This window comes from Sphaeramia orbicularis, chromosome 7 (assembly GCF_902148855.1).
Source record: "Sphaeramia orbicularis chromosome 7, fSphaOr1.1, whole genome shotgun sequence".
Lineage (NCBI taxonomy): Eukaryota > Metazoa > Chordata > Actinopteri > Kurtiformes > Apogonidae > Sphaeramia > Sphaeramia orbicularis.
The window spans coordinates 7,129,140-7,156,802 of NC_043963.1; the positions used below are offsets into that span (position 1 = coordinate 7,129,140).

The 27,663-nt window shown below is 36.6% G+C and overlaps 1 protein-coding gene across 1 annotated transcript; it reads right to left on the reverse strand.

The window, feature by feature from the left end:
• On the reverse strand, positions 1-27,500 carry pcsk1nl (proprotein convertase subtilisin/kexin type 1 inhibitor, like). The gene is made up of 5 exons (XM_030138390.1): positions 27,381-27,500; positions 2,817-3,072; positions 2,500-2,743; positions 2,304-2,417; positions 1-650 (listed from the first exon to the last, which is right to left on the reverse strand). The coding sequence occupies exons 1-5, from the start codon at positions 27,432-27,434 to the stop codon at positions 263-265; spliced, it is 1,056 nt and encodes a 351-aa protein (XP_029994250.1). The 5' UTR covers positions 27,435-27,500; the 3' UTR covers positions 1-262.
• Between the last annotated feature and the right edge of the window lie 163 nt (positions 27,501-27,663).

Here is a 27,663-nt window from a genome sequence, read left to right on the forward strand (position 1 = left end):
TTTCATACTTTCCAAAATTAAAACTACTAAAGATCTTCTGAGGAATTTAAATGAAAGTGTTTCTGGTCCGCTCACGTCTCCTCCATCACTTCTTTTTAACAACAAATGACTGATCTGGTACATTTTCACCAAAAAGCAGCAAAAACAGAAAGAAACCCTGAAAAGACACAACAGATACACTTCTGCTCTCCTTGACTCCTCCCTTGTCTCCTCCCCTTGTCTCCTCCCCTTGACTCCTCCCCTTGCCTCCTCTCCTCTCTCCTTACTCCCTCATGTACTCTAACATCTGATCTATGAGTACTTGGGGGTCGTAGTTCAGGGCAGCTCTCCTCCTGCGCCTACGACTCCCATGATTCAGTTCCTCTTCCGTATCGATTCGTTTCATCCTCTGCAGCCCCACCTGTGGGTGGAGCTTCTCCTCCTCTAACTCCGCCTCCTCCTCATCCTCAAGCCTCTTCACCCTAAGCAGAGGGGGGTCGTTGCTAGGTGAAGGCGGAGCCAGGTCGTCAAGGGAACGGCGGGTTCTCCTGTGGGCGGAGCTCGCAGGTTCAGGTGCGGCAACGGACAGGTCCCTCCTCATTCTGCGACCAGACGTCATCACCGCGGCGTTGTTAGGGCCGATGCTCGACAGTATCCTAGCAACCAGACGTCTGAGGATGGAAGGGTAAAGAGTAAGTGTTCATAACTACATTTCCCATCTTCCCCAAAATATAGACTCCAAAACAACATCATAACACTCATAAATCATATTAATAGAAACTATACAGAAGTGGACTACCCCAAGATAAATTATGTTTTATTATTGTAAGGAGTTTATTTGTCTAATTTTCTTTTTTCTTTTCTTTTTCCTCAGTTTCTCATTTTCACATTATAACAGATTCTTTGTCTTGTTTTCTCATTATAATTATTTGATCTCAATAGCAAAACTCACTGTCATTGTAGGTTAATTTATGTATTTAACTTTACTCTTCGTAAGTATTTTATCCATTTCTTTTCCCACAAAAATGATTATTTCATTTTCTTGAGATGATGAACTTGTCTTCCTATTCCCGTTCCTGACTTTGATAAAAGACAAACAAGTCAGAACATACAGAATAAATATACTGAGTAAAAAAAAAGATTTAAAACTTTTAAAATTATTTCTAAATGCTGAAAAATCTTCTTTTTTGATAGATGGTGGTGTTGTTTTAACTGTCTTTCTAAATCCAATGTGAGTTCCTCTTGAGATTCTTACAGCTTTCTTGAATTATTACATAAGTTCTTCTGAAATGAAAAATATTTTTGGTAAATTTTTACCTAGTTTTTGATTAAATTGCAAATCAATTTTTCCAAGCAAGTCTTTAGAATGATTTTTTCCTGATTTTTTTTCCTGTCATATTTGCCAAAATAATTGTATCTTTATACCTTTTAAACACTTTTATTTTATATGTAAATTTAATCTTATTTATATCATATATTTTCACTATTTATTTGGCTTTTTAATATTTTAATCTTGTCTTTATCTTTGTTTATTATTATGTATTATCATTCATTCACTCATTCATTCACTCACTCATTCACTCACTCACTCACTCATTCATTCACTCATTCACTCATTCACTCATTCACTCATTCAGTCATTCATTCACTCACTCACTCCCTCATTCACTCACTCCCTCATTCACTCATTCATTCATTCACTCACTCCCTCATTCATTCATTTATTCACTCACTCACTCACTCGTACATTCACTCACTCACTCACTCACCCATTCACTCACTCGTTCACTCACTCGTTCATTCATTCACTCACTCACTCACTCCCTCGTTCATTCATTCACTCACTCCCTCAATCACTCATTCATTCATTCACTCACTCCCTCATTCATTCATTCATTCACTCACTCATTCACACACTCATTCATTCATTCATTCATTCATTCATTCATTCATTCATTCATTCATTCACACACTCATTCATTCATTCATTCATTCATTCACTCACTCACTCACTCACTCACTCACTTGTTCTGTCATTCATTCACTCACTCTCTCATTCACTCATTCATTCATTCACACACTCATTCATTCATTCATTCATTCACTCACTCACTCATTCATTCACTCACTCACTCACTCATTCATTCACTTGTTCTGTCATTCATTCACTCACTCTCTCATTCACTCATTCATTCATTCACACACTCATTCATTCATTCATTCACTCACTCACTCATTCATTCACTCACTCACTTGTTCATTCACTCACTCACTCGTCCATTCACTCACTCACTCACTCATTCACTCATTCATTCTGTTTCCACCTCAGGGTGTCCTGGTCTCCGTCTCGGTTCAGTCCTGGTGGAACCCGTCCCGTCTGCTGAAGTCTCTCCTGCCTCGCTCTCTCCACCAGCACCTGGGCGAGCTGCGGCTCCATTCTGCCCCCAGAGGTCAAAGGTCACAGTCAGCTTTAGCCACTTTAAGACCACACATATTGAAACAGGAAGTGGTCATCCTCACCTGTCCAGCAGGGCCTGAGCCAGCTGGGGCTCCATGAGGCCCCACCAGGCGGCCCGGGGCCTCCCCATGCTGAGGCCCCGCCCCGTCTCGTCATAATCTGGAGGAGCTGGTCCCTGGAAGTCCCTCTGAGGCCCCTGATCGTCCTCCTCTTCATCCTCCTCCTCCACCACCTCCACATCCTCAGGACCGACCAATCCCACGCGCTCGGCCTCAGTCAGTAGGCGGAGCAAAGCGGCCAGGTACGCTGTGGAGACATGTGATTGGTTGATGCCTTTTTCAAACAGAACTGGTCCACGCCTCTAAAGTGTATTTCCCACCTGCTCGCTGCTCCTCTTCCTGTTCCCGCCTCTGGTCCCTCTCCACCAATCGCTGCAGGGCCTGGTCCAAGCCCCGCCCCCTCCAGTCGTTGGTCTGGTAGTACAGGTCGTTAGCTCCGCCTCCCTCCTGTGTGGCCCGGTATGACATCATGTGGTCCTCATATGGCAGCATGTTGTGAACATCTCTGCGCTGACGTGTGGCTCCGCCCACTGAGACATCCAGGCCACGCCCCCTCCCACGACCAGCAGGAAGAGACTGAAATGAAGATGGAGGTGAGTAAGGTGACGCCACATCCAATCCACCTTGAGTAACTTCGAAAAAAACAGAATGTATTCACACAACGGCCATTTACTCGAACATCACACTCAAACAACTTAAATAATGTAAAGGCTTAAACACTGTTAGCAAAAAATAACAGCATAAAGTGTTTTTCATGCCATAAAAACATGGAAAATCAACGAACTGTCATTAAGTCACCATTTCCTTGTGGATTACAAACTGATAGGACAATGGATAGTGAGAATCCAAATGATTATTGGACCATTTTTCAAAATAAAGCATGTTTTGTTACTACTGTACAATAGCTAGCATTAGCATTTAGCCATTTCTTAGTTTACTGTAATCTCATACTGTGACCCGATACGAAAGAGTAATTTAATTCTGAAATATCAACATACTCCTTAAATGTGGTAGTACAACACACCATTTTGTAATTAATCTGTGAATGTACAATATTTTAATTCCACTTAGGAAAGCACTGGTGTACAGAAATGTTAACGGTTATCTTATGTCATATTATGCTAACTGCAGCAAATATTTCTGTGTCCTGTTCATACAGATACATCCAACAACAACAACAAAAAAATTCAAACATTGGGTGGTAAAACATCAGTATAGTCAGATATTTCAGAATTATTTTACACCTTTTGTACTGTTTTTGCATGGTGACATTAGCCAGGAAGTAGCACAAAGCTAACGTTAGCGGTTGTCCAACGGTTTGTAATACGTTCTTTTACTTTGAAATATGGTCGGATATCCCACTGAAATTTAGCACTGAGTGATAATGATTTAAAAGGTTTTCTACATTATTTTACAATTATTTTAGTTAAACACAGCAGTTTGGTTAGGCTGACACTTTTTTTTTTTTTTTACTGAATTCACAACATAATGTGGTGGATATAATCTGAGGCATATGAATCGATGTTTATTTTTTAACAGACAAAAGTTGTTGTTTTTTTAAAATTATTATAAATGTCCACTAAACAGCAGAAATACTGAATGAATGAGTTTATAGTCAAACTGTTGTCTTGTTTTAATGTCCATCTGACCATCCATTTAAACATGTTAAAAATGGTGAAAATTCATCCTTAGATAATATTTTATGGGGATGGGGATGTTGTCGGGCGGTGGAAGGAATACTTCGAGGATCTCCTCAATCCCACTGCCACGTCTTCCATAGAAGAAGCAGAGGCTGAGGTCTCAGAGGTGGACTCGTCCATCACCCAAGCTGAAGTCACCGAGGTGGTTGGCAAGCTCCTCGGTGGCAGGGCACCGGGGGTGGATGAGATTCGCCCTGAGTACCTTAAGTCTCTGGATGTGCAGGGACTGTCTTGGTTGACACGTCTCTGTAACATCGCGTGGCGGTCGGGGACAGTACCTCTGGATTGGCAGACCGGGGTGGTGGTTCCCCTTTTTAAGAAAGGGGACCGGAGGATGTGCTCAACTATAGGGGGATCACACTCCTCAGCCTCCCGGGGAAAGTCTATTCCAGGGTACTGGAGAGGAGGATCCGACCGATAGTCGAACCTCGGATCCAGGAGGAACAATGCGGTTTTCGTCCTGGTCGTGGAACGCTGGACCAGCTCTATACTCTCCATCGGGTGCTCGAGGGTTCATGGGAGTTCGCCCAACCAGTCCACATGTGTTTTGTGGATCTGGAGAAGGCGTTCGACCGTGTCCCTCGTGGTATCTTGTGGGAGGTGCTTCGGGAGTATGGGGTCCGGGGCCCTTTGCTCAGGGCAGTCCGGTCCTTGTATGACCGAAGCAGGAGCCTGGTTCGCATTGCCGGCAGTAAGTCAGACCTGTTCCAGGTGCATGTTGGTCTCCGGCAGGGCTGCCCTTTGTCACCGGTTCTGTTCATAATTTTTATGGACAGAATTTCTAGGCGCAGCCAAGGGCCGAAGGGGGTCCGGTTTGGGGACCAAAGGATTTCATCTCTGCTTTTTGCAGATGATGTTGTCCTGTTGGCCTCATCGAACCTGGACCTTCAGCGTGCACTGGGGTGGTTTGCAGCCGAGTGTGAAGCGAGCGGGATGAGGATCAGCACCTCCAAATCCGAGGCCATGGTTCTCGACCGGAAAAAGGTGGTTTGCCCTCTCCGGGTCGGTGGGGAGTCTTTGCCCCAAGTGGAGGAGTTTAAGTATCTCGGGGTCTTGTTCACGAGTGAGGGAAGGATGGAGCGTGAGATTGACAGACGGATCGGTGCAGCGTCTGCAGTGATGCAGTCGCTGTACCGGTCGGTTGTGGTAAAGAAGGAGCTGAGCCGAGAGGCGAAGCTCTCAATTTACCGGTCAATCTACGTTCCTACCCTCACCTATGGTCATGAGCTTTGGGTCATGACCGAAAGGACCAGATCCCGGATACAAGCGGTCGAAATGAGTTTCCTCCGCAGGGTGGCTGGGCGCACCCTTAGGGATAGGGTGAGGAGCTCAGTCACCAGGGAGGAGCTCGGAGTAGAGCCGCTGCTCCTCCGCGTCGAGAGGGGCCAGCTGAGGTGGCTCGGGCATCTGTTTCGGATGCCTCCTGGACGCCTCCCTGGGGAGGTGTTCCGGGCATGTCCCACCGGGAGGAGACCTCGGGGAAGACCCAGGACACGTTGGAGAGACTATGTCTCTCGGCTGGCCTGGGAACGCCTCGGGATCCCCCGGAAGAGCTGGAGGAGGAGTCTGGGGAGAGGGAAGTCTGGGCATCCCTGCTTAGACTGTTACCCCCGCGACCCGGCCCCGGATAAGCGGAAGAGAATGGATGGATGGATAATATTTTATTCACATATGGCCAAATGCAATATATGATATTGATGACAGTGAATTATTCCAGAAACATCCTTCTAGTATTCAGTATGGCCACCATAATTTGTCTCCAGAGCATAAATGAAATTACTTATATATTTTCACCTAAATTCTATACGATGTCTGCGTTGGAGTGGTGCTTTGTGTTATTTAGCAGCCTGTGAACCACAAGATGGCGCTAGAAGAGAAAAGAAAATCTGGTTGCATCTCTTATTTATTATTATACCATTATTTCATTACATCTTTTATGTCATATTCCTCTAGTTACATCATTTTACTTAAGTTTTAAATATTTTCATCATTTAAGTTTTGTCATATTTTGTTGTTGCGTCTTCTACACATTTTAAATCTTCTGGTTTTCATCTTATTGCATCTTTATATCGTTTCATCTTGTTTCCTGTTTGTGATTGAGTCTTCACCTCTACCTTTGGGGAGATTAACCTTAATAAACTCTATTAGAGAACACTCTTCTGCTGTAATTAGGAAAACTAATTTACGTATCATATCATTTCTTCCTGTTTTGGCTCCGGACCCTCAGTTGTAAAAATGCGAAGACATATCTGGACACCTTATGAGATGTCTGACCTTTACACCAGTGTCCAGATCCTGGATTTTCACTTTAAAATAAACCTTGTAGATCAGGGGTGTCAAACTCCTTTTTGTTCAGGGGCCACATTCAGCTAAATTTGATCTGCAGTGGGCCGAACCAGTAAAATAATAACATAATAATATAGAAATAATGTCAACTCCAAACTTTTCTCTATGTTTTAGAATGAAAAAAGTAAATTTACATTATGAAAAGGTTTACATCTACAAACTATCCTTTCAAAAGATGTGAATAACATGAACAAACTGAAAAAATAAGTGTAATTTTAACTATATTCTGCCTCATTTTATCATTTACACATGTACATTGTAACTTACAGATCACAGTGGGTCTACAAATACACAAAACATTTAGTTATAGATAGAATCTTGTTAAAATTGTATTTATTTCTCTTAAGACATTAAAGGTGGTTCATATTTGTTCAGGTGATTCACTTTTTTTTTTTTTTTGCAAAATGTTGCTTTGTTTTAGCATAGCTACAGGGTGGGGAAGCAAAATTTACAATATTTTGAGGCAGGGATTGAAAGACAGTGTATGACCAATTAGTTTATTGAAAGTCATGAGAATTTATTTGCCACAAGAAAATGTACATAATAGAAAATGTTTTTATTCTATGTGTCCTCCTTCTTCTCAATAACTGCCTTCACACGCTTCCTGAAACTTGCGCAAGTGTTCCTCAAATATTCAGGTGACAACTTCTCTCATTCTTCTTTAATAGTATCTTCCAGACTTTCTGGTAATAGTTTTGCTTATAGTCATTCTCTTCTTTCCATTATAAACAGTCTTTATGGACACTCCAACTATTTTTGAAATCTCCTTTGGTGTGACGAGTGCATTCAGCAAATCACACACTCTTTGACGTTTGCTTTCCTGATTACTCATATGGGCAAAAGTTTCTGAAAAGGTATGGATAATAGTGTTAGGTATGATTATGACATCAATATATGTTTGGTTTCAAAACAATTGACGTAGTGCCTGCTGAGAAAAAACAACTAAATGTTCATTATAAATTTTGCTTCCCCACCCTGTACATGAAAATATTTACATTCACAAAGAGAAAAATTTGGAGTTGTCATTATTTATATATTATGATCATATTTTATTGAATCTTGTCCACTTCAGATTGAATTGGTCTGAATGTGGAACCTGAACTAAAAGGATTGTTAATATCTTAGTGTAGTTTTTGCATTTCACAAATTCATCCCAAGGGCCGGACTGGACCCTTTGGCGGGCCGGATTTGGCCCACGGGCCACATGTTTGACACCTGTGTTGTAGATGGATGGTTTTGTCGTTGGACTCAGTGATGGACTGTGTTCCTTCCCTCAGTTTGTTGCAGTGTTTCTCAGCTGTGGTGACGTTTAGTGGGACTGTGGTCTGTCTACTGTAGATAAGTGTGTCCACCTCCAGCGTCTCCTCCTTCAGTCCATTAGTTCAGTATTTATGGAGTCTGGTTTTTGCTGAGCCATGGTATCGGTTTTCATTGTGGCCAGACAGTTTTAATCGATCACACACTCTCCTGTGGAAATTTACTGCCAACACAGCATTGATCTGCGTCGTCTATAGGTTAACGGGTTCACCCAGGGTTTGGACTGAATCTGAATTTATGTCGTTTTATTCACCCCTTAAAATCTATACACAATATTGACGACAAAATATTGATTGAATGACTATTGATTATTTCCGTCTACTGTGCTCAGTGCAGTAACTAAATATGAATTCTTGTTGGTGACTGATGGACATGAGATACAAAACCAGACCAGTGAACAAATGAGCACTGTTTTGTTTTTTAATGGTATATATTTTTTTGCTGTTGTGACTTTTTTTTTTTTTTTTTGCACTGTTTAGGTCATCTGCTGATAGACATGAGCTATTGCACATTAGACTGGCCTCCTTGCTGTCTAATTGTAAAACTCTTCTTAAAACCCACCTCTTTTCTTTGGCTTTTCACACCACGTAGGATGTTGATTTTATGCGCACGGATATTTTTTTCTGGGGTGGACAGTTTATTTATTTATTTATTTATTTATTATGTTTCATTGTGTTTTTATCTTAGGATTTAATCTTTTTATTGTGTTTTTATTGCATTTATTTTACTGCACAGCTCTTTGGAAACCTTTGTGTTTGTTTAAATTTGTGCTTGATAAATAAAAATGGATTGGATTGTGAAGGTGTCATCTTCGTTAGCAATTTCTTCAAACATCTTCTCTGTCCAAACTATTGATCAGATTCATTTCAAATTTTTTATGTAACTTCCTTTGAACAAAGTTTTGAGAAATTTAGATTTTTGAATTATTTGAGGAATTTTTTTAAATATAAAAAACTGCCTTTACTTCTAATGGTCCATATTTTGATGGTTTATAACGTGGAAATGGTTAAAGTTAATATAGTTACTATTGAGCACTGATAGGAAGTCATGTATGGACTTTAATTTGAGTCCATGACCTTTGACCTTTAGTGACCTTGAAGGGTCAAACTCAAGGTCACCAATGTCTAGATTTCAACAGTCTTCTCCAAAACAAACAGTCAGATTCATTTCAAATTTTTATGTAGCTCCCTTGAGACTATGTCTACAAAGTCTGTTCAGTTTTGCAAAATTTATATATATATATATATATGTATATGAGGGCCATCAATAAGTTCATGGCCTCACCCAGAAATACTGGTTGTTATAATACAGGATGTTACATTCTTTCGTGATGGGATAGTGATGCTTGAACATCGATGGACCAAGTGCATTGCTGTAAATGGAGATTATGTTGAAAAATAAAATATAAATTATCAGTCTGTGTTGTTCTGTTCTGGGTGAGGCCATGAACTTATTGAACAGCCCTCGTATATATATATATGTATATACACACACACACACACACATATATATATATATATACACATATATATATACATATATATATACATATATATATATATATATATATATATATATGTATGTTTTTGTTTTTTTTTTTGATGAATTTTTGAAATATAAAAAAAATTTGCCTTTGCTTACTTACTCATCTATATTTTGATGGTTTATAAAATGTAAATTATTACAGATATTAATATAGTTACTATTGATCACTGATAGGAAGTCATATATGGACTTTCATGTGGGTCCATGATCTTTGACCTTTAGTGACCTTGAAGGGTCAAACTCAAGGTCACCAATGTCTAGATTTCAACAATCTTCTCCAAAACTACTCGTCAGATATATTTCAAATTTTTATGTATCTTCCTTGGAACCATGTCTACAAAGTCTGTTCAGTTTTGCGAAATGTAGATTTTTAAATTTTTGACGTATTTTTGAAATATAAAAAAATTGCCTTTCCTTATGATGGTCCATATTTTGATAGTTTATAACATGGAAATGGTTACGATATGAATATAGTTCCTATTGATCACTGATAGAAGTCATTTACGGACTTTCATTTAATTAGTTGAGTTCTCCACCAGTGAAAGTCCCGCCCACTTCTATTGGGATGATTGATCTCCTGCGTCCAGACCACAGGACTCTAACAGAACAGAACCTGACAACCTCACACATTCAACTGGGGATTGATTCTTGATAGAACATGATGGTGAGATACAGGGACACTGCTCCTATTTATTTAATTTTATTTATTTATTTATTTTTGGAGTGATTTTACTTCAGTACTGTGCTGCTAACCTTTGAAATGTAATATCCAATGTTAGGTGTTACTAATTAACCTGTTACCAGTGCAGTTAGGGATGGCCAAAAGATCATATTATGAGTCATGATCCACAATGTGACTGAAAATTGTTCAGTAATTATTTAGATGCTGGATGTTTAGAGCTTTTAATGTAAAAGATAATAACAGATGCTGAAAGTCTGTAATGTGCAGGAATTAATGTTTTTTGTGATTGTTTTGGTTGAGTTTGGTTGGTTTTGAACAGAATCCCTAAAAACCATGTTAGTGTTTTAACATTTCCTCGTCTGTTCTTGGAGTCCTGCAGTTACATCCTCATGTTGATAAAAATGGCCCCTGACAGATAATCAATCAGAAATATAATGAAAACTGCTCTGGAAAATTCAAGAATCTACAAATCACATTAGCAACTACAACTCCCATGAACCTTAGCAACAGATCTGTATGCAGCCCCGAGCAGAAAACATGAAGCAGCTAAATCATCATCACGTTAATGTTTGTGTCGTGAGAATGCTATTTGTCTCCATGGAGCCGTGCTGTTGCCATGGCAGCGTGAGGGCCGTTCTGTCCCTGCCTCCGCTAATGCGATTGGTCGTCTGTGTGTGTATGTGTGTGTGTAAATAAACAGTAGATAAAGGAGTCTGTGTGAAGGAGAGAAAGGATCCGATAAGAACGAACAGAGTTATTGATCTGGTCCGAATAAAGCTCGGGGTTGATCAGGTTTATCGATCTTATCAGGAAGCTTTTTCAGTCGTCAGAGCCTCCGTCTGCCCTCGTATACACAAACAAACAGCTGATCTTTAGGACCAGCGATTGAATGTCCCTCAGCTGTAAGAAACACCAGGGTGAATCCAGTATGTAATCAGTCCTGGAGTATTTACAGAATAAACAGAGACACTAGTGAGTAAATACACTATGTGGACAAAAGTATGTGGACACGTTGGATTCAGGTGTTTCTTTTCTAACAAGGGTCTGGAATACAAAACAATAATGACTAATGTCAGAATATAGTTTTATACTATGGGATAAATACTAGATATGATTAGTGTTATATTTTTTAACCTTCATATAAATCCAAATATTAAAATGTCACATGTCAGTGCATTACACAACAGACAATAGATGTATCGTTTTTGTTGTGTTTTTCTAAATGCAACAGAACAACACTGTTTGTCTGCAGTAAAACACACAAAATACACAACATGTGACATGTTTTTCACACACACACACACACACACACACACACACACACACACACACACCATTAAAATATGCTTATATTTACTGACTAGGCAACAAACAATCTGATTTTAGGTGGAAAAACTACCTGAAAAAAAAAAGAGATTTAAAACATTTAACTTAAGTATTTTATGCCTCTGTTGTATTCTTGTCAGACACTATGTGGACAAAAGTATGTGGATACGTTGGATTCAGGTGTTTCTTTTCTAACAGGGGTCTGGGATACAAACAATAATGACTAATGTCAGAATATTGTTTTATATTAGGATATATACCATTGCAGGGTTAGTTTGGTTTAAATTGTTATCTTTGTTTCCCAAAACGACTCAGACATGGTTTTGACTTAATTTCTCTCAACACTGATTTTTTTTTTTGAAATCCATAACTATGATTTTAAATGTTCTACCTCTAAATTTCTAAAATATTTTTCATGCTCTGACTGTAAATAGTAATTTCTACCACAGCTAACCATCTACTGTCTTCACATCGCACATACAAAACAGCCACTAGCGACCGAAACCGCCTTCTGATATAAACTGTTTAATACCTGTTGATCCATTAATCCTATCAATACACGGTAAACAATTGGTGTAAAATACAGTTTGTCATCTTTTCATGGTCATGAGATATGACCTATTTGGACGTTCAGAGGCTCCATAGTTACTGTGGAAACACTGTCATCTTCTACAACATTAATTCACCAGTAAAACCCATGGAGTTGGATCAATGACAGTGGATGGACACACTGGGTTTATGTTCAGTTAATGAGAGATTTTACCAAATAGTCACTTTTTCTTCAGTTTTCACTGTTTGTTATATAATAACCCTTCACTTTAATCTGAACTTTTATGAACATCTACATAACCAGTAAATTGATTATAGGAAAATACATGATTTACATTGGAAAAATGCAAAATATAGAGGACAGTATAAGAATAAATGGTTATAAATCACTTAGGAAAGGTTGGGAACTGACACAAAAGTAGCACTGGGTCTTTATGGGTTGAGAAAATATTGATGTTTTTATCTCAAATCATCATGAAGAGGACATCTTACAGCTGTAGACATGATGTGTCCCAATACTTTTGTCCACATAGTTTATAAACATCATTATTTCCTTTAAGTTTAATGGGAGATTTTTCTTTTTAAGTGAGAGGTAAAGCAAGTAGATGGTTAGTTGTGGTAGAAAATTATTATTTACAGTCAGAACATGAAAATATTATAGAATTTAGAGGTAGAACATTTAAATTATAGTCATGGATAATAAAAAACAAAATCAATGTTGAAATAAATGAAGTAAAAACCATTTCTGATTTACTTTGGAAGCAAAGATAACAATTTAAACCAAACTAACCAATGCAATGATATTTATCCCAATATAAAACTATAAAAAAAAACGTCAATCGCATTGTCTTTTTTTTTTCAGGAGGAATAAAAACACTCAAAAAATTTTTTTGACTGAGGTTCACATAATTCATGCATGAAAGGGTTAAAATGGAGTCACGAGACAGAAAAGGTTGGAAACCACTGTAGTAGTGAGTGATTTCCCTGTTAGAGAAGAAACACCTGAATTCAACACGTCCACATACTTTTGTCCATGTAGTGTATGAAATGTCCCTCAGCTGTAAGTCACACCAGGGTGAATCCCATCTGTAATCAATCCCAGAGTATTGACAGAATAAACAGAGACACCGGTGAGTAAATAGATACACCTGATACACAGTAGTGTTCAGGCCCAGATGTTCTCCACACAGGACCATGAACACATCTGGTACCTACAACACCACTGGCTGTCATCCTGCTGCTCTCCAACATGGTGGACAGATGTTACGCTGCCTCTGACATGTTCAGAGAAGCGTGTGTTCGCAGCCGTACGTTCGCGCCACAGAGCTGAGGTTAGATTTTGATGCGACTCAAAGCTCAGCAGCATCTTCGAGGATCCCTGGAAATGTGGTTCAGAGGCAGCGGCGACTGTGTGAGCCGACCTTCTGGATTAACATCAGCGGTTAATTTTAGAAAACACCGCAGGGCTGGGCGATCCGAACAAAAGATCACACAATGACCTTTAGAGGTACAATCATGATCTGAGTCACGTTTCTTCTCAGGTCTTGTAAATGGAGCATGTTTTCTATTGTTTTTGAAGGTTTAGACTGAGGGTGTCAAACTCATTACAGTTCAGGGGTCACATGTACATAATAGCATCATAAACTATAAATAATAACTCCAAAATGTCCCTTTGATTTCATGCAAAAAAACAAAAAGTGCAATTTTAAACATATTATGCCTCAGTTTATCACTTGTGCATTATAACTTATACAGTCATGGAAAAAATTACACTGGTCAACAACAATTTATTGTTTAAGTTTTTTGAGCTGATTTAGGATAATTTTGGTGTGCTGAATCCAAAAATCCACGTTAATTTTGCTCAATCAGGTCAACTTTCTGAACTATGCTACATATTGGGGTTTTTTTTTAAACATTTTTGCTTACATTTATGGGCATTTTCACATCATATGATACAAAATTCTTTCATATTTCTTGCAATAAATGAGTTCTGAAGATTTTACTTTTGCCAATTTATGATTAATGTTTTTTTTAATATTACAGGTGAATGAAATGGCTTCGACAAGAAGATCTTGCAAAAATAAGCCTGACGTATTCTGCTACATCTGCGCTGAATACACCATTGTACCTAACAGGAATCAAGTGATCAAATGATTTTTTTTTCTCTTAAAACCTATTTTGGGTGAGAACTATATAAAAGATCAACTGATAAAGTCACAAAAATGTAATCAATTTTGTGAGAAGATCAAATTTTTCAAAATCAAATTAGCAAAAAAACCTGACCTGATTGAGAAAAACGGATGTCATTTTTGGATTTAGCGGTGCAAAATGGTCCTAATTCAGTTGAAAAAACCTAGACAACTTCCAAAAAACACTTTTTTGTAACCCAGTGTTATTAGACCATCGAAAGTCATCAAAAACAATGGTTATGCAATCAAGTACTAACTCCTGTGTGTATCATGTGACTAAAATTTTAGTAATATTTGCCAAATTTCACATTCATTGCACCAAATTTGCACACCAGCTTCAAAACATCATTGTTTTTAAGGCCCTTTTTTCCAGTTATTTAGACAATTTAAAGAACATTAAAAGCTCTAAAGCAAATAAAATAAATAGAATAGAATAAAATAGAATAGAATAGAATAGAATAGAATAGAATAGAATAGAATAGAATGCCTTTATTGTCATTATACATATGTACAACGAATAAGAGACAATTCTCTAGTGGGTGCGTAGTGTAAAACAGTTAAAAGAAAGAAAAGAAAAGTGTAAACATATATACAGAATAAAAGCAAGCATGTCACCAACCAAGAAACAGTATAGAAAATATATATTGCACTTTGACCTTGGCTGGACACTAAGGATATATGTTAAATATAATCTTTATTTGAGGTTAAAAAAAAAAAAAAAAAAAAAAAAAAAAACTATGTCAAATATATAATCTTATTTAATTTATGTAATTTCTATTTTATACCTTGATCTTTTTTTAAAATTTATTTTTATTTTATTTTATTTTTACTTACATTTGTGTCTATATTATTGGAAATGTAAAATATATTGTGAAATGTGAATTTTTTTATCCTATTTTGATGTATACTATTATGCATATATACTGTTCAATTGTTCATTGCTCGATTTAAAAAAAAAAAAAAAAAAAAAAAATCATGTGACAAAAACAGACAGAAAAAAAATATGGAATGTCTAAAGAACTGTTTTTGTCAGTACAATGTTATAGATATTGATGTAAGAACTGAAGTGATTTTGGTTATTATCAAGAAAACATGTTAAATGGATAGATATCAGCTCTGAAATTAAACTACTATGAGCTATTTTTGTTGTTCTCATTATATTTGTTCAAACAAATGTACCTTTAGTTGGACCAGGCATTAAAATGAACAAGAAATTGAGGAAAACAAGGGGTGGTCTAACAATTTTTTTCTGCGACTGTAGATCACAGGGGATTTACAAATATACAAAACATTTAGGAACAGGCGGAATATTGTCAAAATTCCACTTAATTTTTTAAAAGAAATTTCAGGCTATTAGTGGTTGTTTAGCTTATTCACATATAATATATATTACATATTCATATGTAACCACAAAATTTCAATGAAACAATTTTAGCTCATTCCTTTATATAGATTTCTCTAATTATCATGTTTATTTAAAGGAGTGATATTTTCCTTTTTAAATGGGAATTCTTCATTTTCCAACATTTCCCTGTGGTCTCCATAAACTGTAAATGCTCTGCTTGGGTCTGAATTCTTCATTCATTCAACTCTACAGGTCCCATCTTCAACCCTATTTCTCAGTAATGACACCAGAAAGGTGGTTTGGAGCGTTGGCCCTTTAAATGCAAATGAGCCACTTTAGACCCCACCCCTTCCAGGTTGTTGGCTGTGCTGCTCTGTCCCGTTCAACCAACAACTGAACATTTTAGGTAATGGGCTCAAAGTTTGGACATATTTTCAGTCTGGACTACAACCACTGCTGCTGACAAACAATTATGTCATGGAGAAATGTTCGTAGGAAGTCTTGACCTTATATGTGCAAATGTTGTGACAGAACTAGTTAAAAAATGTAACAAATTAAGCAGGAATTAAAACAGGTTGTAGAAATCCACTGGATTTTTGTCAAAATGAATATAAAGATAGTTTTGCAGCAGCTGGAGGGTTCAAATTCAAACTGTATGAACTATTAGCCACGTGATATCATGAATTGCGTACAGATAACACGCCACTTTTAATTGGCGTGTTATCTGTACGCATTATAAGCTTTCAGCGTGTGTATTTACATCACCTAAAATAGCATGCCATTAATGCAATTAGCAGTTAGGGTTAGCGATTAGCAGCTAGCACGATTAGTGGTTAGGGTTAGCGATTAGTGGGATTAGTGGCTCGCGTATTGACATGGCATCAAATGGCGTTAAATAAGATGCAAAAGGATGAAAATGCGTATGTATAGCACGCCAAATGCAATAAACTGGCGTCACATACAACGAGATTTCATGAGATCAGTCTCACAATTAAGGTCTGAATACACAAATAACCAAACCAAAGACTAATAAAGTGGGTTTAGCAAAATATGACCCCTTTAAAGGTAGATAAATTTAGAGGTAGGACATTTAAAATCATAGTCATGGATAAAATTTAAAAAATCAGTGTTGAGAGGAATAAAGTAAAAACCACTTCTGAGACATTTTGGAAGAAACAATAAAAATTTCAACAAAAACTAGAAAAGTACTCAGAGAGCACAGACCTCCACCAAGGCAGAGCCAGTGTCAACATTTCCTGAAATTTTCATCCAAATCCATCCACAACTTTTTGAGTTATCTTTCACACAGACAGACAGACAGACAAACCAACGGTGGCAAAAGCATAACCTCCTTGGTGGAGGTAATAACCAATGCAATGTTATTTATCCCAATATAAAACTATATTATGGCATTTGTCATTATTGTTTTGTATCCCAGGCCTCTGTTAGAAAAGAAACTTCTGAATTCAACGTGTCCCAATACTTTTGTCCATACGGTGTATTCTAAATATAGCACAAACATTTGAGGTGATATTGATTTCTTTTTGCAGTGGTTTTTTTTTCGTAGGTAAACAAGTAAAACAGTAGAAAATCGAAGCCTTTTAGAGCCTCACATGTTCTGCGTTCGGTCGTTTTCGTGGATTTCCCTGATGTCCCTGAACTACTCGTATCTCACATCCACACCGGACGTTCACACCCTTCATCACCTCCTCTGTGATGCTTCGTGACGTTGCCGCACTTGTTCTGAATCTACAACGGCTGGAGTTAGACTCAGAGTCTGCAGAGGAGGAGTTCAGATGCATCTGTTCATCCTCATTAGATTTAGTTTGAACAGGTCCAGTCTACCGTGGATTTGAAAAGGCTGATGTAATAATTTTGGTTTGGAGCAGGGAAAGTCTGCCCACACATGTCTGAAAGTAGTATCAAGGTGATAATACATGAACAGGCTTGAAAAGTTGCATCTGTTTTTAACTAGTTTTGCAGATTCTGTGTCTACGTGGTGTGATTATTGCCACTGTACGAATGTGATAAAGTCATAAATATGTAGTTACATTACATATGTTCTACTCAGGTCTTGGCTGTAAATGAAGGATCCTCCTGAGGTTTCAGTTTCAATCTAATACTTTAATACTTAATACTACACCTTAAGGCTTTTAAGGATTACTGATGTTTCACCCTCAAAGGACTAGAGCACAGTTCCAGACCTCTGCCTCCTGTATTTATTCTGTTTTTCTATTATTATTCAATCGGTCTGCATCAGTTTTCTTTAATTTAGACAAAGCCAAAGTTTCATCTGGTCCTTTTAAAGTCCAGATTTTATAATTTTTTTTGTCTGAGAATGGATCACTTTACTGAAATTATAGCTATAAACTATGATTTTACAGTTAAAGCCGAAGAAAGTCAGTTTTCAGCTTATAGATGAAGCATCTAACCTTTACTGTGCAAGCAATACATATCTGTGCAATAACTTCTTTATTTACATGTATATATATATATTAGGTGAAAATGTACATATTTATTTGGTTCTTCTTTATTCTCTTTTTCATTCTGTTGGCTCTTTTTTATTCTGTCCACCTGCAAACTGCAGCTGAAAGGAGTCCAGGAAAAAATTCCCTACAGGGACAATAAAGTGTATCTTATCTTATCTTATCTTATCTTTTCTTAAGGCCCTTCATGTAAGACCCTTATACAGTTGCAGAAAAAATTATTAGACCATCAAAAGTCATCAAAAACAATGGTTATGCAATCCAGTCCTAACTCCTGTGTGTGTCATGTGACTAAAACAAACAGAAAAGAAAACATGGAATGTCTAAAAGCACTGTTTTTGTCAGTACAATGCCATAGATATTGATGGAAGAACTGAAGTGATTTTGGTTATTATCAAAAATACATGGAAAAAGGATAGATATCAGCTCTGAAATTAAACTACTGAGTTTTTTTTGTTGTTAGAATTATATTTATTCAAACAAATGTACCTTTAGTTGGACCAGGCATTAAAATGAACAAGAAATTGAAAAAAACAAGGGGTGGTTGAATAATTTTAAATATATATTATCAGTTAAACTAATGCAAACAGACAAACATATGTGTTGCAGAGCCTCTGCATGTCCACATAAAACTTAAAAAAAAAACCATATTGATATGACTAGAGGTTATTTTACTGAGGGAACAGTACTGTGCAAAACTCTTATTCCATCTTTATTTTTGTTATTTTATCAGGGTTAAAATGATTATACTTATTTATTGGTCATTGTATTTTCTTCAGATACAAGAAAACATGTGCACAGCTTTAAAACACACACAAAACTGTTTAGTATTGATCTATTTAGACCTATTTAGTTTGACCTCTGACCCCATGACAAAAAACAGCACAAACAATTAGAAACATCTGACATGTGTTGAATGAAACCTGGTACAAAACATAAGAAAGTTAAAGCCATAAATCTCATATTGTCTGAACAAAAGGGTTAAAGACATTTTAAATACAAAGGGTCACACTAAATACGACCACTTTAGTTTATTGAAGCTGTTTTTATCCTTAAACTGTAGTTTTTCCTGCTGTTCATATTTCACATATATCAGATTGGATCTAAATACACAGACAAATGCATATGTGTGGACATTAGAACTGTAATAAACCAACAAACAGAATGTTGGACCAGTACTTTTTATTCAGTCCTGGTTTTCAAAGCTAAATTTTGCAGAATAGCCTCAAGTGTCTCTTAGATTAAAGTGTGCTTTGTGTTATTAATGACCTGAAATCCAGACTAGCTGCATTTATCTTGGTTTTATTACATCTAAATACACAGACAAATGCATATGTGTGGACGTTAGAACTTTACTAAATCAACAAACAGAATGTTGGTCTAAGACTTTTACACAGAACTGTAGATCAGGTGTATACAAGGAATTAATATGAAATTTATGTAATAGTAGTTTCACATATCATTAAGGTAAGGACCATAGTATGTATTTAGAGCTACTTTAATAATATGACCATAATGAATATTAATTAATAAGAACTCCATTTGTTCTAAAGCCCAGCATTAGCTAGCATGAGCTAGCATAGCACACTGTTGTCAGCAAACTATGAAAAATATGTCTGAAACCAGTTTTAGTTCCTTTATGTAGTTACAGTATTTATTCTGCCTTGAATCATACACAACCTGTTTCAAAGGGAACAAAAAAATAAATTAACTCCTATCCCTAAAAACACGAACTATCTTTGCTAACATCTGCACGCTAAAGGAGCTAACATTAGCTTACCTTTGTGATAACATTTAAAAACACCATCATATCACTTTGCTGTATAGACGCCGTTTTTTCCCTGAAACTGTAGTTTTTTCCTGCTGTTCATACTTCATATATATGAGATTGGATCTAAATACACAGACAAATGCATATGTGTGGAGATTAGAACTGTAATAAACCAACAAACAGAATGTTGGACTAAGACTTTTACACAGAACTGTAGATCAGGTATTTACAAGGAATTAACATTAAATTTATGTAATAATTGTAAGAAATATCATTAAGGTAAGGATCACAGTATGTATTTAGAGCTACTTTAATAATCTGACATTAATGAATATTAATAAATAAAAACTCAATTTGTTCTAGAGTCTGATATTAGCTAACATTAGCTAGGGTAGCACACTCTTGTCAGCAAACTATGAAAAATATGTCTGAAACCGTCTTAATTGTGTTTCCTTTAGTTAGTTACAGTATTTATTCAGCTTTGAATCATACACAACCTGTTTTAAAAGAAACATGAATAAATTAACTCCTATCCCTAAAAACATGTTAAACTGTCTTTCCTAACATTTGCGTGCTAAATGAGCTAACGTTAGCTTAACTGTGTGATAACAGTTAAAAACACCATAATGCCATTTTGGTTTATAGAAGCTGTTTTTACCCTGAAACTGTAGTTTTTTCCTGCTGTTCATACTTCACATATATCAGCTTGGATCTAAATACTCAGACAAATGCATATGTGTGGAGATTAGAACTGTAATAAACCAACAAACAGAATGTTGGACTAAGACTTTTACACAGAACTGTAGGTCAGGTATTCACAAGGAATTAATGTTAAATTTATTTAATAATAGTAAGAAATATCATCAAGGTAAGGACCACAGTATGTACGTAGAGCTACTTTAATAATCTGACCTTTATGAATATGAATAAACCTCCTTTATTTGTTTTAAGGTCCGATATTAGCTAACATTAGCTAGTTTAGCACGCTGTTGTCAGCAAACTCAAAACAATTTTTCTTTAATCAGTCTTAGTTGTGTTTCCTTTGCATAGTTACAGTATTTATTCAGCCTTGAATCATACACAACTGTTTTAAAGAAAACATGGATAAATTAACCCCTATCCCTAAAAACATCTTTAACTATCTCTGTTTGCTAACATCTGCGTGCTAAATGAGCTAACATTAGCTTAACTTTGTGATAACTTTGAAAACTGACATTATATCACTTTGGTTTATTTATAGAAGCTGTTTTTATCCTGAAACTGTAGTTTTTCCTGCTGTTCATACTTCACATATACCAGATTGGATCTAAATACAGACATATACATGGACGTTAGAACTTTACTAAACCAACAAACAGAATGTTGGACCAGTACTTTTTGTTCAGTCTTGGTTTTCAAAGCTAAATTTTGCAGAATAGCCTCAAGTGTCTCTTAGATTAAAGTGTGCTTTGTGTTCTTAATGACCTGAAATCCAGACTAGCTGCATTTATCTTGTTGTTTTGCTTTTCTTCCAACATGTCGCATGAACAAATGGAGCGTTGTGACGCCTGGAGCTCTCCTGTCTGCACAGTGACTCATCAGGTTGAACTGTGAGTAAGCATTATGAAAAACAGGCCAACGCAATCTGTGAGTCAGCAAAGAGGCCATATTAGATTTTTGATCAAATCTGCAGAGGCCAAAACTCAGAGTCCGAGCATATGACAGAGAAATGAAAGAAAACATTGAACACAATCAAATGGAAAGCAGAATTTAATAACTCTAATGACGACGGCGCTCCTCAGTAAGTGTTAATTATTAACCAGAGCCGCTCCGTCGTCCTTCCATGTCACATATTACCTTCAGACTCACTGAGGCGGAAAACCAAGCTGCTTTAATTTCCTGATGGATTGTTTGTGTTTGTCAGCCTGAAGCCGCACACACACTCTGATTTATGTCGGTAATATCTCTCAGACTGCAGGTCAGATTTATGAAGCAGACGTTTGTACCGTGAGTCTGTGTGATTATAACCAGGCAGAGGCAGCCCGAGGTGATGAAGAGGAGGAGGAGGAGCAGGAGGAGGTAATGAGTCCTCTGAGGAGCATCACTCTGTCTCCTCCATGATTCAGGGTTAATCTGCAGAAATGAAGCTGCACTTTGGTTTGAGGTGTTTCTGACTGAAGAGGGAGGGATTATGGAGTTCACAGGTGATGACACATTTCAGATTTCACTTTTGTTTCAGATACTGTGAACATGAGTCTCGTAGTCCACATCAGACCATTTTATATCCACAGAACTAATCTACACTATACGGACAAAAGTATGTGGACACGTTGAATTCAAGTCTTTCTTTTCTATTATTCTTATTTCGGCTAAAATTTCCTTAGGGGGTCAAATGAGTGGCCATTTCTGTCAAAGAAAAAAGTTGTAAGAAATGCATAGAACTGTGTTGAAATAATGCTAATGCATTTGTGCACAGACTACTGATATTATTTGTCAGTGGAAGCTCTATTTTCAGAAATATTGGATTTTGAATAGCACGTGTATGTGAAAACTTTTGCTAATGGACGGACGTGACATTACCCATGATGCTCTGGTCAGTACCAGTACTTTATTAGCAATAAACTTATAGACTTACAATTGCTAATTCTCCTCTTCTTCATAAATGTTAGTATTGTGGATCTAAAACAATAACAGCTGACACAAAAACACAAAATGTGTCAGTGGACGGATGTGACATGGTTGTTGTGGATCCCATCAGACTGATGCTCTGCAGCCGTGTCACCATTTACACTAATGATCCCTGTGCAAAAACTAGGATCAGAATTTTTTATTGTATAGTTTATTATCATACTAAAGAGGAAATAACAATATAGAATTGTTCTTTCTTTATAAAAATGCTTTTTATTAGAAAACCGTTGATTTAAAAAGTGACGTGTGACATTCTTCATGTATGTATTGGTGGAACATAAGCAGGATGGATCAGCACCATACTCAAGATTGAACCTGTAAAAATAAAACATGTGATATGTAGGAGAGAATCTGGTAAGAAAAACTGGGGAATCTAAAAGAACAGAATATTTGTTTTTCAGGTAAATTCAGTTCAAATAGAACTTGGCCATTTGTGACATGAAAATATAGCATTAATTGTGATGAAATTGGACATTTTTGAGCTGAAAACATAGTTCATATGAGCATCAACATGTTGAACTGAACTGAAATCCTGTACATTTGCAGAACTTGCATTTACCAACACAAAGTTCCGTTGGGGATTCACTTATATTGATTTCTTATGCACAAACTAAAGTTTCAGGTTAAAAACAGCTTCTATAACCAAAGTGGACATATTTAGTGCACCTAGAATGTCTTTAACCCTTTAATTCAGACAATATGAGATTTTTCTCTTATCCATGACTATGGTTCTACTTCTAAATTTCCAAAAATATTTTGACTGTAAATAATAAATTTCTACCACCGCTAAGGATTTCCTTTCTTCACATCTCACTTAGGAAGAAAAATCTCCCATTAAACTTTAAGGAAATACTGATGTTTTTATCACAAATCATCATGAACAGGACATCTTACAGCTGTAGACATGATGTGTCCTAATATTTTTTGTCCATATAGTTTATAAACATCAATATTTCCTTCAAGTTTAATGGGAGATTTTTCTTCCTCAGTGAGATGTGAAGAAAGTAGATGGTTGGTTGTAGAGTACAAAATTATTTCCAGTCAGAGGATGAATAGGAGTCTGTTACTCTGGTTCAGAGCCAGAACCTGATCCAGTCCAGCTCCACACATCTCCAAGAACAGCTTCAATCATTATTATGACCAACAGGAACAACTAAAACTGGATACCAGTGTAGAGCAGACATGTACAGACTACTGAAAAATATTTAATACAAAGTGACTCCTGCAGTTTGTAACTTTATCGTCATCAAAAATATAGAGTACTTTTACTGCAGTATAGGATACTTTTACTGCAGTGCTAATTTATATACTCTAATTTATAGGCTACTTGTGTTTTTTATTTTCTGCAGCAATATCCTTCTACTCCACTATTATTCTCACCAACTTTATTCCACTACATTTGTCTGACAGCTTTTTATTGTTATTATTATTATTTTTTAATAAGCTTTGTATTAGGACACATTTTCAGTATATATATCCTCTCAGCACAGGTATAAGCATGTCCAGTTTTCCGAAAACCAACTAACGACAAACAAAAACTTAAACTAAAAAAAAAAAAGGGTCAAAGTAGTCCACCCCACCACACCCACTCACATTGGTCCACGTTCACTTAATTTCGAGTATTATAGCTATTCTATTGTCTGACAGCTTTAATTACTTTTTTAAATGGTAGTTTCTCAGTTATTTCATGTAATAATATGAACCATGTGAAGGATGAAGCATTCCTTTATTTAACCGTTTCATGCATAAATTATGAGAAACTTAGTCAAGATTTTTTTCCTGAGTGTTTTTATTCCTTTTTAGGCATGAAATAACAATGCAGTTGAATTTTTTTATGAACCTATTTTTCATGGTGTTCCAAAAATGTCCTCTCAGCTGGACACCATATGTTTAATTTTTGAAGCAAAGAAACATGTATTTAAAACGCAAGATCAGAAGGTGATATACTGTGTGAAAACTATGAAATAAAAACATTTTCAATGCAGTGAATCTGATGTTTTCTCACATTTTATCATATTTCCAATTTTTATAGCAATTTATTTACACTCAAACATGTTACTGCAGATCAGGTTTATCCAGAACAGCAAAGTTACAGTAATGGTATGAATGTCAGTGTATGGGATGATGCATGAGCGTCCACTGTTTTGGCTGGTATGGAACTAAACCAACAAAACCCATGAATATATAAGAGAACAGCTGTAGAATAACTGTCCACTGTGGTGACCACTATGCATGAAAGGGTTAATCATATTTTTTGCTTGTTCTGATGCATAGTTATTTTATGTAAGTTATTTGTAAACTGAACATCGACAGTGTATATTTTACATTTTTGACTTGATCTGTATTGATTGTATGTTTGGTTTGAGACTGATTGTAACTGACATGTAATTTACGCTGCAGCTGAAGTTTTGCAAAAGGGATTTTTAATCTTAATGAGGCTTTCCTGGTTAAGTAAAAGTTAAAAAGTAAAAAAACAACAACTAGAAAACCAAAATTTAATCATTTGTTCCTTGTGCCAGTATCAACATTTCCTGAAAATTTCATCCAGATCCATCCATAACTTTTGGAGTTATCGTGCTAACAGACAGACAAACCCCGATGAAAACTTAACCTCTGCCCTTCCTTGACAGAGGTAATTAGCCTGAAAATGCATCATCACAAAGCTGAAAACAAGCCTGTTCTTCTGAGCTCATAAAAAGTTGACTTTTATAGATTATATGGTTCTAACAGGATAGCGATAGAACAAACATTTAATGATGTGAACCCTCAAAGACCCAAACATCCACTATCAACCAAAAACATCTACAGATCTAAAATATTTAATACCTGTTGATCCACTAATCCTGTCAGTACATGTAAATAATTGGTGTAAAATGCAGTTTGTCATCTTTTCATGGTCATCAGATATGACCCATTTGGACGTTCAGAGGCTCCGTAGTTACCATGGAAACACCATCATCTTCTACAACATTGATTCACCAGTAAAACCCATGGAGTTTGATTAATAACAGTGGATGGACACACTTATTTTTATGTTTAGTTAATTGAATATTTTGCTGAATAACTCACTTTTTCTTCAGTTTTCTCTGTTCTGATGTAATGACCTTTGTATGTACTCTGAGCTTTTGTAAACAGCTACATGACTTACACTGTAAAAGGCAAAATGTAGATGATAATATTATAATAAATGGTGATAAATCACTTAAGAATGGTTAAATTTGAAGTCGCTTCAAAATAGATCTAGGTCTTTAAGGGTTAAAGAATATGATCTATTACTAAGTTTAAACTACCAACAGTTTATGAAGTAGATCAACCTTAAACATATGCAGCAGTAAAATTTGTCAAAAATAGTCATAATATATAATAGTAAAACACTGGCAGGGACTGTTTTAACTCTTTCATGCATAGTGGTCATTATAGTGGACAGCTGTTCAGAGGTCTTCTCTTATGTATTCATGGAGTTTGTTGTTTTAGTTCAGGCTTCAGATCATCATACAAAAACTGACCACCCTCATCTACCTTCTCTCATGTGTTTTCTTTCCGTATCTTTCTCTACCTTTTTGCTTGAGTATTTGTTCTTTGTTTGCCCTTTAGTATCAACTCTGTATCTGTTTTACCCGTTTGTTGTGTGTTCGTCCCTTGGCTGCTTATTGTAAAGCATCCTTGAGTACTTAAAAAAAAAGGCTATATAAAACGGATGTATTATTATTATTATTATTATTATTATTATTATTATTATCATTATTATTATTATTATTATTATTGTATCAGCCAACACAGTGGATGTTTATGCATCATCCCATACACTGCAATTCGTACCATTACTGTAACTTTGCTGTTCTAAATAAACCTGATCTGCAGTAACATGTTTGAGTGTAAAAAAGTTGCTAATTGTTATTAGACTGTAGTTATTAACAGGTTTTTTTGGTTTTCTAAACAGAAAGTTGTTGTTTTTTGCAAATTATCTCCATGAGATGAGTAATTACTAGTATTAGAGTATGTTAAAATGTGGGAAAACATCAGATTAGCAGCGTTAAAATGTTTTTATTTCATAGTTTTCACACAGAATATCAGTAATGCATATTTCTTTGCTTCTAAAATTAAAAGCATGGTGTCCAGCTGAGTGGACATTTTTGTAACTTCATGAAAAATCGCTTAATGAAAAAAAAAATCAATTGCATTGGGTTTTTTTCATGCCTAAAGTGGAATAAAAATATTCAGGAAAAAAAATCTTGGGTACAGTTCTAATAATTCATTCATGAAAGAGTTAATACACCGCTGGTGTTTCATACAGATTATACTTGAACTACTTTTACTAAAATAAGGCTTCAGTGCAGAACTTTTACTTGTAGTGCAGAATTTGAGTACTTTTACTGAACTAAAAGATGTGAATACTCCTTCCACCACCGCAGAAATGAATCATCGTTGTGCCCTTTGAAGAAATGACCAACATGTCCCCGCTCTGATCGTCTAAAACTCTCAGATACTCATCACAAAAACAGAACAAACGCACGCTGAAAACAAGAGTCAGATGTCAGGGGACCTGCTCTAATCTGTGTAACACATAATGGCTCTGTTGCCGTGGGTTACCGTCTCCTGTCTCTATGGTGACAGGAGCTGAAACTAATTGCTCCCCCTGTTGTAGCTCTAGACTGCCCGCACACACACACACACACACACACACACACACACACACACGTGCACACACACACAAATACTGTCTGGATGTATCTGTTAACCACATCGATTAATCAATATATAATTAATTAGTATAAAAATATATTCACACAGTCACAGCCTTTTACTGTATATGTGTGATGTAACAGGCAGATAAACAGCACCGACATGTGTTCTTATTGGGTTACCATGACGATACAGCATCCAGGCGATAAATTAGCACGCATGTGAAGTGTGTGTTTGTGTGTGTGTTTGTGTGTGTGTTTGTGTGTGTGTGTTCTTACCTGTGCGATGTGAATCAGAGCGGCGCTGAGCAGCAGGAGGCTGAGAGATGCCATTCTGCTGACAAACACACACTGACTCTAGATCTGCATCGACCGATCAGATAACAGGGCAGGAGGAGGAGGAGGAAGAGGAGGAGCGAGGGGAGGAGTCAGGAGGAGGAAGAAGAGGAGGAAGCGCAGACAGATGAGGGAGGGAGGGATAGAGGAAGAATAGAAGGAAACAGGGAAGGAAGGAGGAAAGAGATGAGGAAGGAGGAGGAATAGGAGGAGGAAACAAACAGAC